Genomic DNA, 17,330 nt, shown 5'->3' with positions numbered 1-17,330 from the left:
CCATCGTGGAAGAGGAAGCAGCCCAGAGATATCTTTGGAGAAATGCAACATTTTGAACGTAGCTGTTTAAAATGAGGCCAGGTGAGGCAATCGCAGGGGAAGCAGATCCCGATTGTGGTTTGTAGGGTTGTTGTGACGAAGAATCTCATGCTATGTCATTGAGACTGAGTGAGTGTTGGGTGGATAGAGTGAGATTGTGTGAGTGGAAGTAGAGGAAGAGAGAAAGACTGGATGGATGTGCATGTGAATAAGTGTGGGAGGAGAGGGGGGGCTGAGACACATTAGCCTTTTTAAAGTTTTAATATGTACATAAGCATTCGTTCTTGCCCATCGGTTGTGGGTGGGACAGAATGGGCAATCCACATGCAGTGGACACACAAAATCTTGTATGTCCTGACAGCAAAAACTAGTGTTTGTTTTTTCCCCTTCTGAAAATTTATCTAAACTTGCATCTTTACATATAAATTAGCACCTGCAAAACATATGCAGATTGGTGTCATAGCCCCAGAGGGAGGGAAAATTTTGATTAAATTTGCACAGAAAGTTGAACCTACCTAATACAGTACTACTTTCCAAAATAATTTTCAAAGCAAAATGCAGTCACCCTTCAAAATTTATACAAAATTTGGCAGTGCAGTTCTCTAGCCAACTGAAGTGTAAAAAGGGCATATACAGAAATGCACACATTAGTAAAAATATTTTTATTATTACATCATTATAGTATTATAATATTGTAACATTATTAATAATGATGAAATAATAATACACAAATGCTTTATATTAAGGAAGACTGGAGACAAACAAGTGTATTTTGGGATAAATTTGCACTAAAATACTGATGAATTGAATTTATTGAATATTCATGAGGACTTGGAAAAAAAGAACATTCACATACTAATTGGAGTTGTAGAGAACTTAACTGAATACATGTACTGGAAAAATAAGAAACTGAAATTTAAATTGTACATTCACCCATCTCTATCGATAAACTTTCTGGAACACTAGATTGGGGGGGGGGCTGGTAAGATAGTCGTTTCAGATATCAACCAAGTGTTGCATATATGTATAAGGAACCAACTTTTGAAACAGTGTTTGGTTGTGTGTAAAAAAGTGTGTGTGTTTGTGTGTGTTAAGGAATTAAGGAAACCCTACAAACAGGGTGGCTCGATGATATGCAGTCTGAAAAGGCCTGCTTTGTGGCCGTCAAGATCCCCCTTGGTTGGGGCTCCGAAAGAGACTGTCTGCAAAATGCTTTTAGGTTTCGTTTTCTGGCAAGAAGGAAACTAAAGAAAACACTGGTGGAATGGGGGATCTTCACCAAGCTGGGTTGAAGAAGGAGCAGAACAGTGGCAACGGCAGTGGCATTCTTGGCTAGAAGAACTAAACAGGGACAGGTAAGGTGTGTGATGATGAGGGGGAAATAAAGGGGGGTAAAAGCGTCTTGCTTTGGGGAGACCCAAGTGCATTCTGTGTTGGGAGAAGCAGATTTACAACGATCTGTTTAGCTCAGTTCTTTGAGAGCACAAGTTTTGTCTCCCACTAAACATGATGATGTTGTATAGAAAAGTCAGGCAGCTTCACAGCATTACAAATGTATATATATATAAACATGACATTCAGTATTAAAATACCTTCTATGGTAAATGGGAACCTGGAAGTTCAGCTTTTAGGGAAACCACTGAAGACCCAAATAAAAATTTTATTTGGCATCTGCTCTGTGTGCTTAGAGGTGCCCACATCTTGGGGGTGAGCTCCAGTTGTGTCTCCAGACCTACTTCAATCTCCTGGCTGCTACATCCTCCCTAGATGCCCTGGGCTGGATTCAACTACCCGGTTCAAGAACAACAGGGCTTTCTTCCCCTTTTCTTTCTGCCCATCTTTTCCAACATGACTCTTCAATGTTTCCAAGCTTTACATTATCTGCATACCTACTGTAAATCTAAAGCACCCCTCCCCCCTCCAAAAATATATATATATATACTAGGAACTGTAGTTTGTTAAGGGTGCTGGAATTGTAGCACTGTATGGGGTGAACTACAGTTCCCAGGGTTCTTTGCAGTGGAGGGTGTGCTTTAAATGTATGATGTCTAAACAGCCAACGATGAAGCAGGGAGGGGTAAACAGAGATTGTGTTTGAATCTCTTTGCTGTGTGAACTTGACAATGTGGAGTCCTCCTGATAACCATAGAGTTTACCAGCCAGAAAAGTCTTGTCAGCAATTTTTGGAAGGAGTATCTTGTGTCTGAGAGCTATGCTGAATTGACTTGACTCTTGGTCTTCCAAGTTTTTCCATAGACCAGCCCTCAAAACTGTGGCCACATGGAACTTCGGGATTACCAGTGGGAAGTCATTGATCCTGCCTTGGAGGGCAAAAATATCATAATTTGGCTGCCAACGGGTGCCGGAAAGACTCGGGCAGCTGTGTATGTGTGTAAGAGGCACTTGGAGAGCCTAGAGAAGAGCAAGGTGGCTGTGTTAGTCAACACGGTAAGGACCAGGTTATGTGGGTGGTTGGGAAACAGACAGTCCCTTACCAAAAGACAAGATTTCAGTCTCATTTCCCAGAAAATGTTTCACTGCTGTATTCTTGCCCTGGCAGGTGCCTCTAGTGGACCAACACCTGAAGAATGAGTTTAGCGTCTTGCAGAATCGCTTCAAGATTACAGCCATTAGTGGCGACAGCAACCAGAAGCTGTTCTTCTCAGAAGTGGTGAAGATGAGTGACTTAATAATCTGCACAGCACAGATCCTTCAAAATGCCCTCATCAGCCAAGAGGAGGAGATGCACGTGGACCTGACAGGTGAGCATCTGGTGGGAAAGAGGTGTTATAGCATAAGAAGAGCTTGCTGGACCAAACCAGTGGCCCACCTAGTCCAGCATCTTGTTCTCTCAATGGCCCGCCAGATGCCTGTGGGAAGCCTGGAAGCAGGTCCTGAGGACAAGAGCTCCCTCCCATCCTGCACTTGGTATTCAGAAGCATACTGATTCTGACAGTAGAGGTAGAACATAGCCATCATGTTTAGTAGCCATTGATAGCCTTGTCCTACATGAATTTGTCTAATCCTATTTTAATGTGATCCCAGTTGATGGCTATAACTTAATCTTGTGGGATGAACATAAGAGACCGGCTGGATCAGATCAAAGCCCTATCTAGTCCAGCATCCTTTTCCCCACAGTGGCCAGCCAGTTGCTTCTGGAAAGCCCACAAGCAGGACAGGAAGGCAACGCTGCTCCTCCACTGCTGGGTCATAATTGTGGGGCAACCAGCCTCATATAACCAACATGCTTAAGTCTAATTAATGTGTGAAGGGGTTAATACCATGGAGTATGCTGTCCTGCTAGGCTTAGCTATGACACTTGCTTTACCTGGGGAGGAAATAGGTAATCAAGCCTATCGTCTCCATCTGCCTGAGAAGCTCAGCTTGTGAAGATGTTTGAACTGGTCATCAGCCATTCTCGAGTTCCTATGCCAGGAACTTTCACCACTTTGTAACTAAGATAAGTTTTACTGCTTGCGCAACTTTTCTGAAGAACATGAATCTGACCTCTGAAGTGTTCATAAATAAACCCTTTTTAACTTGTCACTTGTGGGGGGGGGGGTTTCTATGCTGGAGGAAGAGACACAATTTAGAAATGAACTTTTTAATGAGATATTAAAGATCTAACAGCCTATATTTCCATACTTTGCTGTATATTTTGTGACTTTAAATCTCTGCTGGGATTCTATCACCAAAGAGAACTTGCCCCAAACTTGGGTCTTGCCATCCAGGAATTCTTTCTCTACTTGGGTGTGTTTTGTTGTTTGTTTGTTTGTTTTTTACCAACAAAAACTGCACCATAAATAATCCAGGAGTTGGTCACTGCCTCTCATCATCTAAGAGTGCCTATGTGGTGTAGTGGTTAGAGAGTTAGACTGGGGCCTGGGAAACTAGGGTTCAAGTCCCTGCTCAGTGCGAACTGGGTGACTTGGGGCCAGTCGCTGCTTCTGTGAGAATAAAATGAGGAGTGGGGAGAGAACTGTTAGAGGAAAGGTGAGATATAAATGTCGTCATCATCATCTGTGCAGATTTCACCTTGTTGGTGATTGACGAGTGCCATCACACCCACAAAGGAACCACCTACAACAAGATAATGGAGGGCTACCTCGAACGAAAGCTGAAGGGTGAAAAGAATTTACCACAGATCCTGGGGCTTACAGCCTCGCTAGGTACAGGTGGTGCCAGCTCCCTGGAGGGAGCCCGGGAACACATTCTGCAGGTGAGTCCGATGGAAGACATTTGGCCCAAATATTGGAAGCATTGTCATTGTTGCTTCCCCACTTTTTAACCTTATTTCTGTTCAGACACTGCTTTGGTCTACAGCTGCAGGCCCGTTTCACACAAACACGAAATACACAGAAGGAGCATAGCTCATGTTAGAGTATTAAATCCCTGGCATCTGCAGCTGCAAGAGTCTTGTACAGCAGGTGATGGGAAAGACCTCTCTGCCTCGGACCCTTAAAACTTGCTGCCAGTCAGAGAAGGCAATACTACTTGGGAAGATTGACAAATAATCTCACCTGGTATAAGGTATCTTGCAATGCTCCAGATGAAGTGGTAACATATAGTACTGTTTCAACTGCAAGTGAGGGAATGCTCCACAAACACACACAGCCACAGCATATTAAGGAGAAAACCTTTTGCAGATACTTGACATATCTGCAAGTGACAAAGGCATACTTGGGTTCCTCACCCGTTTTCTTCCACTGTTATCACTTGCAGTCAACTCCTACTGGTGTTTTAAGGGCTATAGGTCTGATCGTGGATTTAGCCGATGTCTCAAACGCTCACATGATTGACATAACCACTCCCTACAATTTGTTCTTTGAGCCAGTATAGCCTAGTAGCTAGGGTGTTGGGCTAGGACCCGGGAGACAAAGGTTCAAACTGCCACTCAGCCATGAAGCTCACTGGGTGACCTTGGGCCAGTCACAGTCTCTCATCTCAGCCTAATCTACCTCACAGAGTAGCTGCCAGGATTAAATGGGGAGGGGGAAAGCCATGGAAGAAGAACTGCTTGGAAGAAAAGTGGGATATAAATGTAACAATATATATATCTCCATATCCCTTTCCAGATCTGTGCCAATCTGGACACTGAGAGAATCATGTCTTCTGATAAACACAAGTTCTACGTTGATACTTATGGCCCACAACCCAAGAAGCAGTACAACCTGTCCCAACAAAGGCCTGAGGTAAGGTGCTCTTGGAACTACAGGGCAACTGAAGAGCCACCAGAGGCACCATGATGAGAAGGTGACTCCGGAGCTCTGAGCAAAGTAAAACATGCCCATAGGATTTTGTTTTCCTTGCTTGAATATGAACGCTCCCCTCATCTGTCATCTTCAGGACCCCTTTGCAGAACAACTGGTGGAGATAATGGCACAGATATATAGTTACCTGAATGAGTCTGACTTGACTATGGATTTTGGTACCCAGATCTTCGAGCAGCAAATTGTGGCACTTGAGAAGGAAGGTGAGTGCTCAATAGGCGGCTTTGTAGTACAAGAATATGGTGGGAGGGACAGGAAACATGTCCACGGGCAGGTTGAGTGGCTTCCTTCCTGGAAATGGCTCCCAGTATGTTTCTGAGCTGACCTTTAAGGTCCTAAATGGCCTCAGTCCTGTATATCTGAAGGAGTGTCTTCACCCCCAAAGTTCAGCCCGGACACTGAGGTCCAGCGCCGAGGGCCTTCTGGTGGTTCCCACACTGCGAGAAGTGAAGTTACAGGGAACCAGGCAGAGGGCCGTCTCAGTAGTGGCACCTGCCCTGTGGAATCCCCTCGCATCACATCTCAAGGAAATAAGCAACTACCTTACTTTTAAAAGACACCTGAAGGCAGCCCTTTTAAGGGAAGTTTTTAATGTTTAATGCTGTATTGTGTTTTTAACATTTGGTTGGGAGCTGCCCAGAGTGGCTGGAGAAAACCCAGAGAGATGGGCGGGGTATAAATAAATAAATTACCGGTATTTTTATTTTATTTTCAAGACCTGCATCCTAAGATATTTTTATGGAAAATTTCAGGGATTGAGTATAGGGTCCGTTACAAATGATCTTACCATAGAATGATAGAACCATAGAACTGTAGAGGTGGAAGAAAGCCCAAGGGTCATCTAATCCAACCTGCAATGCAGGAATCCCACCCCCCCCCTCTCACAGTAAGGTTTACCTGGTGAGTTATTTATAGTTTTTCCATTGACAGCTGAAAGCCTTTTTATTCACCCAGGCTTTTTAACGGGGGTGTAAACTATTTCATGGCTGCTTTTTTTGCAAATAGGGTTTTTGCCATCTTTTGTTGTTGTTGTTTTAATTATCATTGCATATTGCTTTCGTTGATAATTATGTTGTAAGCCACTCAGGGAAAGTTGGTTGGTGATTAATCATAACCATTATCTTATTTGTCTCTTTCACATTGTCAGGAGCAAAACGCTTTTGCCAAAAGACCCGAGTGTGTGCCTTGCACCTACGTAAATACAACGATGCCCTGATGGTCAACGACACTGTGCGCATGATCGATGCCTACAAAATTCTGGATGAGTTTTACCTGCAGGAAAATGCTACTAAGATGTTGCAGAACCCTGCTGAGCAGTACTTGGTCCGGCTCTTTGACAGTAAGTGTTGGCAGAGGAGGCACACTGATAAATTTGATTCAGTTTGCATTTAAAGGTGAGCCTACCTGATTTGCGCTATCCAGAACAATAATTGAACAGAAACGTCACCATTTTGTTCTGCTTGCATTTTAATGTGAACTACCTAATTTGAACTTCTCAAGCCAATACACAAGCTAAAGCAAAGATGTCCTTCAAAATTCACACTTCTCTGAATTTTGCAATGCAGTTCTCCAACCAGTGTGTACAGATATGCATATACTGAGGAAAGTGTGCACCAAAATGCATATATTAGCAAAAATGATGTACAATAATGCATTATATTAGGGTTTTGTTTTTGTTTTTTTGCAAAAATGTGTATATTAGTCAAAACTGCATACAAAATGTGTTTATTAGGAGAAATTTGCACTAAAATGTTTATGAATGAGACCTTGTTAAAAGAAAATGCAGATTGCTGCAGAAACTGAAGAGAACTGAATCAAAGACTGGAAAAATGAGAAATGGAGAGAAACCAAAATTGACTGATTGGTCCATTCCTTCTCTGAAATGAGGTGGGTGAGCTGGCCAAGAGAAGAGTCCATATAAATAGAGGCCAGAAACAAGTTCCCAGTTCCATGTGATCAGCGAGGTCAGCACTTAAAACTACTGCTTGAAGAGAGACTCTTGAAGAAAGAGGAAGAAACAAAACTACATGAAAGGGGAAAGATGAAACTTCAGAAAAAGGAGGAGGAGGTGCTGCCCAGCAGACACATTCTTTTGGAGAGGCTCGATCAGAGCTGTCAACCTTCCTCTTTTTTTTTTTTTTTTTTTGCATTGGGAAACGGCCATAGCTGTCAACTTTCCCCTTTTTTTGCAATAGGAAACGGCGCTGGAATAAGGGAATTTCCCGCAAAAAAGGGAAAGTTGACAGCTACGGGCTCGGCTGGATGCAGCACATCCAGGAATGACTTCTTTGGGGATCAGCAGTCAGCCACACTGGATATGTGGTCCATTTCCCCCCTAAAATATAACATCATGGCATTCAATGCTGCTGACAAAGTGAACTTCGCCACTTGGCACCAAGCAAAGATGGAGCGAGATCTCAGCAGTAAAAAGATCTACCAGGAAGAAGAGATGCCGGAGTTGGGAGCTGGCAGCAAGTTCACCCGCAACCTGCGTGAGGAGGCACGGTGCAAAAAATATGGCATTGTCCTAAAGGAGTTCAAGCTTGAAAACCAGCCCTGGATCCTGAAAATCAATGGCAAGACTGGGAGCAAGTTCAAAGGTGTGAAAAAGGGTGGGGTGATAGAAAACACCTACTACTACATCTTCACTCAGTGTCCAGGTGGCGCCTTTGAAGCCTTCCCAGTCAACAACTGGCATAACTTCACACCCATTGCCAAGCACCGCACATTGACTGCAGAGGAAGCTGAGGAGGAGTGGGAGAGGCGGAACAAGGTTCTGAACCACTTTAGCATCATGCAGCAGCAGCGGGTGAACGACCAAGGTGAGGAGCAGAAGGAGAAGAAAGACCAAAAAAAGAGGAGCTACATAAAAAAATCCATGACCTGGAAGATGAGCTGGAGATGAGCTCAGATGAAGCTAGTTCAGCGATGTGGATGATGAGAAACACACCAAGCCCAAGAAGAAAGTCCCTCTGACAAAGAAGAAAAAGAAAAAGGGATCCGATGATGAAGCCTTTGAAGACAGTGATCATGGGCACTTTGAAGGGCAAGAGGTTGACTAGATGTCTGGCAGATCCAGCAGCTCTGTGGAAGAAGCAGTGGGCAAGCCCAAGGTGACCAAAGAGGAAGACATCCCAAAAGGTGTAGACAAAGCAAGCGAGAGTAGTGAAGAGAGAGAGGAAGAGAAGCCTGTGGAGGAGGAGAAAGAGGAAGAGAAGAAGGCCCCAGGATAAAAAGAAAAAGACACCAGTGGTGAGTCTGAGACGTCTGAGGACAGCGACATTGACAGTGAAGCATTTTCCACACTCTTCATGACGAAAAAGAAAACTCCTCCCAAGAAAGAATGCAAGGGCTTGGCTAGCAGCTCACAAGGGGATGCCCTTGGCTGCTGGCATGTCATCCACCTTGCAGGCCACAGCTAACAAAGTGCAGCAAGGAAAGTGGCAGGCGTGGTCCAGTGAGCTCACTGCAGCAAAGAGGCTGAAGTTGGACAATGGGCCCCAGGCCTCCACCATCTCTGGGAAATCTACCCCCCAGTCACAGTCGGGAAAGTCAACACCATGCCATGTGCTGCTCCTTGACCTGTGGGCCCATGACCACAAAGGATTTTTGCTGAAGAAATTGCAGACCAAGAAAACAGGGCTGAGCAGTGAGTAGACGGCCAATGTGCTGGCCCAGATCCTGAAGCGCCTCAATCCTGAGTGCAAGAACATCTATGACAAGATGCACTTCTTCCTCAAGGAATGTGGAGGGCAGAGGCTAGGCCAGATACAAACTGTCCTTTGGCGTCCACCCTCCTGTTGGGAAGCTCTGAGCCCTCTTACATTTGGTTAGTAGCTGGGGGTGGCTACATCCTAGAACCACGTGGATTGGCATTCATACCCTTTGGAGAAAGCAAAAGAGCCATTCTCCTGTCTTTGCGCTGGTGGGATTCAGGGGCGGTGAAAGGGGGCAGAAGACTGGGACAGTCTTGTGAGAGGCATTGGAGCCATGATCTCTCTGCATTGGAATAGTTTTCTCTTTCATATGGAGGAGTTCACAAATGAAATGTTACCATTTTTAGAATAAAGAGGGGCACCTTTTAACACACCCACAAACACCCACCCCACACCCTGTGTGTTCTCAAATGCTGGAAGGCCTTGAGAGGTAAACCATTCTCCGCTGTGACTTGTTTTGCAACCAGTTCCACTCTTCTCCCCTCATCTCCCTCACCCAAAATCACAGACTCTGAGAAAGCCATTACTGGTACACAAATACTTTTCCTTGTATTTTTTTTATTTTATTTAAAAAAACACATTCTAAAATTGTGTGTGCTTTGGCAAACAGAGGAAGACACTGCTCAGCCTGAACCTGCCGTGAATTGCTTCCTCTAGCTGGATGCATAGAGTTGTTTTCAGTCTGCCCTAAAAATGTTTTTGGGATTTTTTTTGGTAAAGCTTGGGATTCCAAATTTGACAAGAAATGGGAATAAATTAATATAACTTATTGTTATATTGTTGATTGGTTATGTTAACTGTTTTTAATCTGTAAGATAAAACAATACTCTTCCTAATCATCAGACTCAAGATCTGTGTGCTGTGCGCTTGCCTTGCAGGGTACAAAGCACATCTCTTGGCCATTGCTCAAGACAAGGACTTTGAGAATCCCAAACTTGATGAGCTGCAGAAGGTCCTCCAGAATCAATTCCAAGAACTGGGGAGCTCACGGGGCATTGTGTTCACCCGGACACGTCAGTGCGCTCATTGCCTTCACCAATGGGTACAGGAGAACCAGGACTTACGTGAACTTGGGATCAAGGCTGCTGTGTTGACCGGGGCTGGCTTCAGCAGTCAGACAAAACACATGACCCAGGTAAAATTAACAGTTCTCCCACAGATCAAGTGAGGGATGTTGGAGACCCTAAGGGGACCTTAGGGTAGATTCATAGTTGTATACATACTACTTGATTTCTCTTGAGTTTATATATCCCAGAGGAACATGTCAGCTGCCTCCATTGAAAGCCATTGTGTTAGAGGTAACACCAGGTGACAAGAGTTTTGCTTGCGATGGTTGATTCACTCAACTGAGGTTGCAGCTGCCAAGGACTGAATACATTTGTGTGAACTGACTTCAAGAGAGGGGGCAATGGAGCCCATTAAAACTAAGAAGAAAAATAGGGTACTAAATGCAAAAGAAGCCGTCTTTGGCACGCTCCACAGCTGTCTTGAAGCCACCAAGGTTTCCTCTGAGGACAGATCCTGTATAACATAAAAAACGGGGCACACAGGTCACCATCAGCTGCAGGGTGTGCCTGGCTCCCTCCTAGCTTTGAAGCTGAATTGGCAGGTGTACAGATTATTGAATCAGAACAGTAGATAGTCTATTAGATTTGTGCTTTTCTCCATGCTTCACATAGACACAAAGTTTTAATTCCAAAATTGGTCCAGGGATATTGGGGCAGGTGCCAGGGAAGCAGATTTCTTGACAACATCTGTTGGAATATTCTAGAAGAAACTTATAAATGGCCTTGAACAAGTTGCTAGGCAATGGAAATTTTCCCCAGCAACAGGTGTCCTTAGCAGGGCATGTGATCCACTAAGTCTGGGTAAGTGTAAATGAGTATGTGAATGAGTCAGGGTGGCTAAAAAGAGAAAAGTATTGTGTATGTATGTTAGTTAGTTAGTTAGTTTGTTTTTATGACCAGTGTAAGGTTTTGTAAATAATAAAGACTCTGAGAAACAGAACCAAATGGTGTTTATTCCTGTAATGGGAATTTCACTAAGAGATAGCAGGAATGCTGCTGCTGCTGTAAAGAAGTAAAAGATGCTGGAAAACTTTTCTGTAAAAAGAACTCCGTTGCAGAAAGAAAAGAAAGCCCAAGAGTTTTCTTTTTCTGCTCATGAACCAGCCAGTCAGCAATGTGCGCAGCTAGTTTTTGTATCAAAGCCATACTTTTTTTCCAGATTTAGACCTGGGAAGGGATCATATGCTCAGACAGAATGCAAAGGTGCTTTTAGAGCTACCCAGGTGCTCTGAAAATGTTAGGAGCATCCTTTTGTGCCCTTATTGTCCTGAAAACACTCATTTCAAGAGGGCAGTCCCAGTTGCTCTGAAGACCAAACTTCATGTTATGTTAACCGCTTGCGTTCTGGGGTTGAGGACTCAAGAGAAGCTTCAGCCCACTGCCTCAACAAGCTCCACATCTTTTCCACCCTATCTTGGGTTGTTTCCTCCAGCAACAGCAGAAAGAAGTCATCTATCAGTTCCGCAAAGGGACCCTCAATCTGCTCTTCTCCACCAGCGTGGCTGAAGAAGGGCTGGACATCCCTGAGTGTAATATCGTCGTTCGCTATGGACTGATGACGAACGAAATTGCCATGATGCAGGTCAGTCAGCACCACTCTTTGGGGGGGGGGGACTTGTTGAAATTCACTCTTGACCTCTGCCATGGGGAGCCATACAGTGCTCAGTATGTCCTGGGAGGACATGCTACAGAGGCCCAAACCCTGGTTCTTTTATTCCAGGCCCTGGGTCTCCTGCTTCCTTTCAATCGCTTTTTTATACTCATCACCAAAAAAACAACACCTTTGTTATAGGGCAGCTGGGCACAGTGCAGTGCCAATGAGACCCCAGTCATCCACCCTCTTCATTTGTCCATATACATAAAAATTCTGATATGGGGGGAAATTATATGGGGGTGGGGGACTATGCCCCAAGTCCTTTAACCAACCAGCAATTCCCCAATGTAATGGCTATCCAGCACCACAGAGGACAATGTGGTTCTAATGGGAAATGATGGATGAGTGGACCACGTGGCTATACCTTGTTTGCCTCTACATAGTTCCATCCTTATTTCAGACATCACAGTATATTGATGTATCACAATGTTTAGCTGGTGATATATCGTGACGTTGAAAGCCAGGTATCGTCCAGCCCTACCTAGGGGACAGGCCAAAGAGGAGCAGCTGGGCTAGATTTCTAGGGAAGGACGCAAGCACTCTTCTTGTCACCTTTTCAGGCCAGGGGACGTGCCCGTGCCCCGGACAGCACCTGCTGTGTTTTGGCCAAGGCCAACAGCAAGGAAGTCTTCCGTGAGAAGCTCAATGAGGCCCTGGAGGTCCTGATGGAGAGAGCGATTGTGTGGGTGCAGCAGCTGCAGCTGCAACAGCCTCAACGGGAATACCGCCTAAAGGTAAAAGGACGATTTTGGGAAAGGGGGTAGCCGGTGGATGCACAGAGCTGATAGAAGCAAGAGTGGAGGAAGCCACCAGTAAAGGAGTAAAACCATGCCTTTTTTTGGGGGGTGGCCTTTTTTTAGAGGTGGGGAGAGAATAACGCACTTCAAGGCAAGTAATACATGCAGGAAAATCACATGGTTGAGCTCTTCCTGGACTATCTCTTCAGAATGTGGAGGGGGGAGATGCACGTCTGAATGCTCCCTCATGTATAAACATTTAAAAATACCTGGAGAAACCAGTGTAGCTAGAGGGGTTTGGTGCTTTTTCAACTCAAGGCCCACATTCCCTAATTGGGAACCTTCGGAGGGCCATATGCCAGTGAGGGAGGTGGGGAGGCTGGGGGCAAAACAGAGCAGGGCAACAGACATGACTCTTACCTATATATAGTAATTCCATTCCTGCCATACAAAAGTCAGAGGTCAATGCGTGTTAGCTCACACTCACACCCCTCTCCGTCTGGGCAAACGAGAGACACTACCAGAGTTGAAGGACACTTGTGGGGAGATGCCACCTGAGGTGTCCGCACACTCTGCCTTCCCCCACCAGAATATGGGGTGGGGGAGTGTAGCGGGGGCGGGGGGGGAGAGCGAGGCTCAGCACATGACTGAGAACAGCTGACCTTGAGGGTTGAAAACAGTAGGATAAACAAGACAAGTCAGTAATTTACTTAGAAATCAACTCCTAGAATAGAGGGACAGAATTGGAAGGGTTCTGCAATCACAAAAATCGATCAAAAGAGATCTGGGCTTGCTCCTGTGGGAATATAGGACTCACCAGAACCCCTCAGTGAATGTTAGATGGTTCAAGGGCTCTGAGGGCACAATAAGCCTAAGCAAAACCCTTATAACAGAAGGGAAAACTCAGAGTCATCTCACAGACATGTTCCTGCAAAAACATTCAAGTAAGGTATGGAGCAGGCCTGGGGAAGGATGTGGCCTGGGAAGAATCCCAAGGGCTGGCTAGAGGAGGGCTGCATTTGGCCCCTGCGCCTGAGTGTCCAACTAGGTCTAAGGGGACCCAGTTTCTAATCCTCTCTCCCCAGTGATGCTCATTGGGTAGCCTTGGGCTACTAGCCTACCTCACAGGGTTGTGAGGATAAAAGGGTGGAGGGAACCAAGCTCTTTGGAGGAGATAGGGATATCAAACTAATCCATTAGGGAGAAAGTTAGGTTAGGAACCTTCCTTCCAAAGCTCTAGACTTTCCTTGAGCAGGAAGTTGTGTTGTTCGTTTTTAATTAGGGGGCATTCTGAAGTGGTACAGCCCTGCAAGACCTTCAACATCCTGGATACGTGGCTTTGCTGTGGGGAAAAGATGTTATTGCTCATTTAAGGCACACAGAGGGCTGCTGCAATTTTCATTTGTGACAGTCCTAAGAAAGGAGGAAATTGCTCCCGTTTTATATAGGGGGAATAGTGGCTAGCCATTACTTTCTCCAGATCTTTCAGGAACAGTTAAGCTGAAGATGTGAAATAATGAAATGGTACTCATTGGACCATGTTGTCTCTGAATAATTAAGCTATATAACACTGAAAGAAAGTAGGCTAAAACTTAAGCAATGATTTGCTGTGCAGCTATTTTACGTTTTCAGTGGGTAAAACAGAAGAAGCTTTGATGGGAGTGCATTGGGAGAGGAATGCTCACCAGTCTAGCAAACCTGATGAAATGGAGGGTGGTGGTGGGAGATTCTAGAATGAATTTTTTAGAACCAGATTCTCTGGCTACTTCTCACCTGCAGGCTCTCCCGGCTCAGACCCAATTAGCTAGCTCCCTTTGTCCCTCCTAGATTGAAAAGCTTCAGCGTGACACTGTTGTCGGCCGCAGGGTGCGGGATGCTGAACGCGAGCAACAACGCCGCCTGCACGATCCAGACTCCGTGCTCCTCTACTGCATCAACTGCAATGTGGCAGTCTGCCATGCCAGCGACCTGCGCCTAATAGAGAATATGCACCACATAAACATCAACCCCAACTTCAGGTGAGTAAAGGTGAGAGGACCAAAAGCTTTTAGAATCTCCATTCTGCTTGCCCCATCCAAACAGAAAGCAATAGGGGAGAGAACCCAGACCATGGCTCTTCCTCTGTCAACTTTGGCTGAGATTGACCCAACATTTTTCTAAGTCAGAGCTGGCCCAACCAACTTATGCTTCTTCACAGAATGGAAGGGAAAGGGACTTTGGTCCTCTTCCTCAATATTTTTGAATAAAAAGAAGGGCCTCTCATGATCTGGGCACATGCACAATGTATGCCTAGTAATGGTAAAGGGACCCCTGACAATTAAGTCCAGTCGCGAACGACTCTGGGGTTGCGGTGCTCATCTCGCTTTAAAGGCCGAGGGAGCCGGTGTTTGTCCACTTCCACAGACAGTTTTTCTAGGTCGTGGCCAGCATGACTAAGCCGCTTCTGGCAAAACCAGAGCAGTGCACGGCAACACCGTTTACCTTCCTGGAGCAGTACCTATTTATCTACTTACACTGCATGCTTTCAAACTGCTAGGTTGGCAGGAGCTGGGACCGAGCAACAGGAGTTCACCCTGTTGCGGGGATTCAAACTGCCGTCCTTTCAGTCGGCAAGCCCTAGGCTCAGTGGTGCCACCTACGTCCTAGATCATACCAAAAGGCCATCTGTCTCCAGGTGTTGTTGGACTACAGCTTCTATCATCTCTGGCAATTTGCTTTGCTGGGTCTTGTGACTCTAGGAACATCTGGAGTGCCACAGATTGGCCACCTTAGTGGAAGGCCCTATGCATGATGATGAGAAACTATAAATACTGCTGATGCTTGAGTTGAGGATCAGTCAAGAGAATGAGAAGTGCTCTGGGGATGCAAACCTCTTTGAGGTCACTTGTGACAAAAAGTGGTATCTAAACACAGTAAACAATCCAGCATATTTTTTTAACAGCTGCCAGAAACAAGTAGGGCATAGTTTAGAGCCTTTTGAGGGGGATACTGCTACTAAACATGGAAATTTGGTTTTGTTATTATGGCTGCTACCTATTCATAGACCTATCTATGAATAGGTAGCGGCCATAATAGTTGCACAGTCTTTTTTTTTAACACCTTCTAGGTAGTCAAAAGCCATTTCCTGTAGCAAACTCCATAAAGTGAAGAATGCATTTTCAAAAAAACTATTGAACCTGTTAGATATGTAAAGGTTTATGCAGTTATGCATAGGGGTGGGCACCTGGATGGAAGAGCTTTTCTATATGCAATTCTTATGGCATGTGGTGCAGTATTTTCAACAGAACAAAAAGGGGGCTCTCCGAAAATGACCCTCAAACACATTACCTTTCTACTCAGCAATTGAAACAGGTATCTAGGTTGCAACAGATGTGTGTATTCAGCTGGTCTCACAAACGAGAAATTAAGTAACCAGTTTGTTGTTGTTCCCTATTTAGTCCATACTACAGAGCATCACAAGGCCATGTGAAGATTTCTCGTGAGTTTAGGGACTGGAAGCCAGGCAGCTCCATCAGCTGCAGTAATTGTGGGCAGGTAAGTGCAACCAGGGCTCAGGCATTGCTACCGTAGGGTGCATTTTTCTTAATTCGGCTACTTTGGTGGCTTTTAGTTGTATTTGAGAGATAATGGGTGGCTAGCCAAAGGCTTGTAAGATTTGGGACAAAGGATAAGACCAATCTCATAGCCACTGGATTCAGTCTTGTGAAACTTCCAAGGTCTGAAAACTTGGACATCTCAGTAAGAGATGTCAGATTCCATATTTGAACATGTAGCCATGCAGATCCCTTGATCTCCCTAAGGTTTAAATGCTATGTATCTCTCCCTTTCATGGGAATCTGTAATTAGTCTAGGGAGTAGTTACTCTACAGAAGAGGTCTTGGGAGCAAGGGGCGAGGGTGTATGAAGCCTGGCAGTAGGCTACATGTTTCACCATTAATTATGGGTTCTTGCCCCAAGGGAATTGTGCTCACTCTGCCTCCTGCCTCCTGCTCTTCACATTACTTCTGTCCAACTGGGCGTGAGGAAACCTGTTGTGTAGCCGAGTCTTCCAACTGGTCCTTGGAGCTAGGATAGAAGGCAGAACATGCATGGCAGATCAGTACGCAAGTGCCAAGAACCCAATCAGCCAAGCTCCAGTAATTAAACCTTTGCAAATATTAGTTGGGCACAGCTGAAGGTGAAAGATGCAAAAGAGGACAGGACGCCTGCAGGTGCAGCTTGCATGACAACCTGCTGGAATTCCCTCTTCTCCCCAACTGGTCTGTATTTTGGAACTCCACACCTCTAGGCCACCCATGTAGAAAAAGTCACATACAGTCAAGCCTGCTGAAGTCAATTAGCCTCAGGGCGTTTAACTACATTGGACTGAGGAGCTGAGCGGTTGTTTAGTATCTTCAGTATTGTATCAGACAAAACAAAATGCATCCCTTTCTCCATAGATATTATTGGCTTGATTTTGAAACACTGTAGGGTTTTTTCCTAACCAATTAGTCTTAAAATTCCTAGGTCACAGTTCAGTGAAAATGGTTTTGTGTTTTGTCTACTTTTGGCATGAGCTAAAGCTTTCCCCAACTAAGTGTGGTGGCACCGTTTTGAAACCTGGGTGGGCCTTGCCAATAACCTAACCGACCTGCTGTTTGTCCATACAGGAATGGGGCATGGAAATGATCTACCGGGAAGTCAAACTTCCCATGCTTGCCATCAAGCACTTTGTGGTGGAAACTCCAGATGGGCGAAGGACCTTCAAGCAGTGGAGCAAAGTTACCTTTGACATCAAAGACTTTGACTATTTTGAATACTGTACTACCAATGCCTTGCTGGACAGCTAAGACAATCAGGAAAAGTGA

General features: G+C 45.1%; 1 protein-coding gene and 1 pseudogene across 1 annotated transcript; both read left to right on the top strand.

The window, feature by feature from the left end:
- Position 1: 1 nt before the first annotated feature.
- Positions 2-17,330, top strand: DHX58 (DExH-box helicase 58). The gene is given in 14 exon segments (XM_033162589.1): positions 2-81; positions 1,259-1,394; positions 2,285-2,487; positions 2,600-2,801; positions 4,068-4,258; positions 5,115-5,231; positions 5,386-5,512; positions 6,457-6,648; positions 9,904-10,160; positions 11,525-11,674; positions 12,307-12,480; positions 14,311-14,501; positions 15,921-16,017; positions 17,133-17,330. Coding segments are annotated over 12 exon segments (2,064 nt in total). The 5' UTR covers positions 2-81; positions 1,259-1,394; positions 2,285-2,319.
- On the top strand, positions 7,589-9,263 carry LOC117053792 (annotated as a pseudogene).

The sequence above is a fragment of the Lacerta agilis genome, chromosome 10 (assembly GCF_009819535.1).
Source record: "Lacerta agilis isolate rLacAgi1 chromosome 10, rLacAgi1.pri, whole genome shotgun sequence".
Classification (NCBI taxonomy): Eukaryota; Metazoa; Chordata; class Lepidosauria; order Squamata; family Lacertidae; genus Lacerta; species Lacerta agilis.
This window is presented reverse-complemented; position numbering and strand designations above follow the sequence as displayed.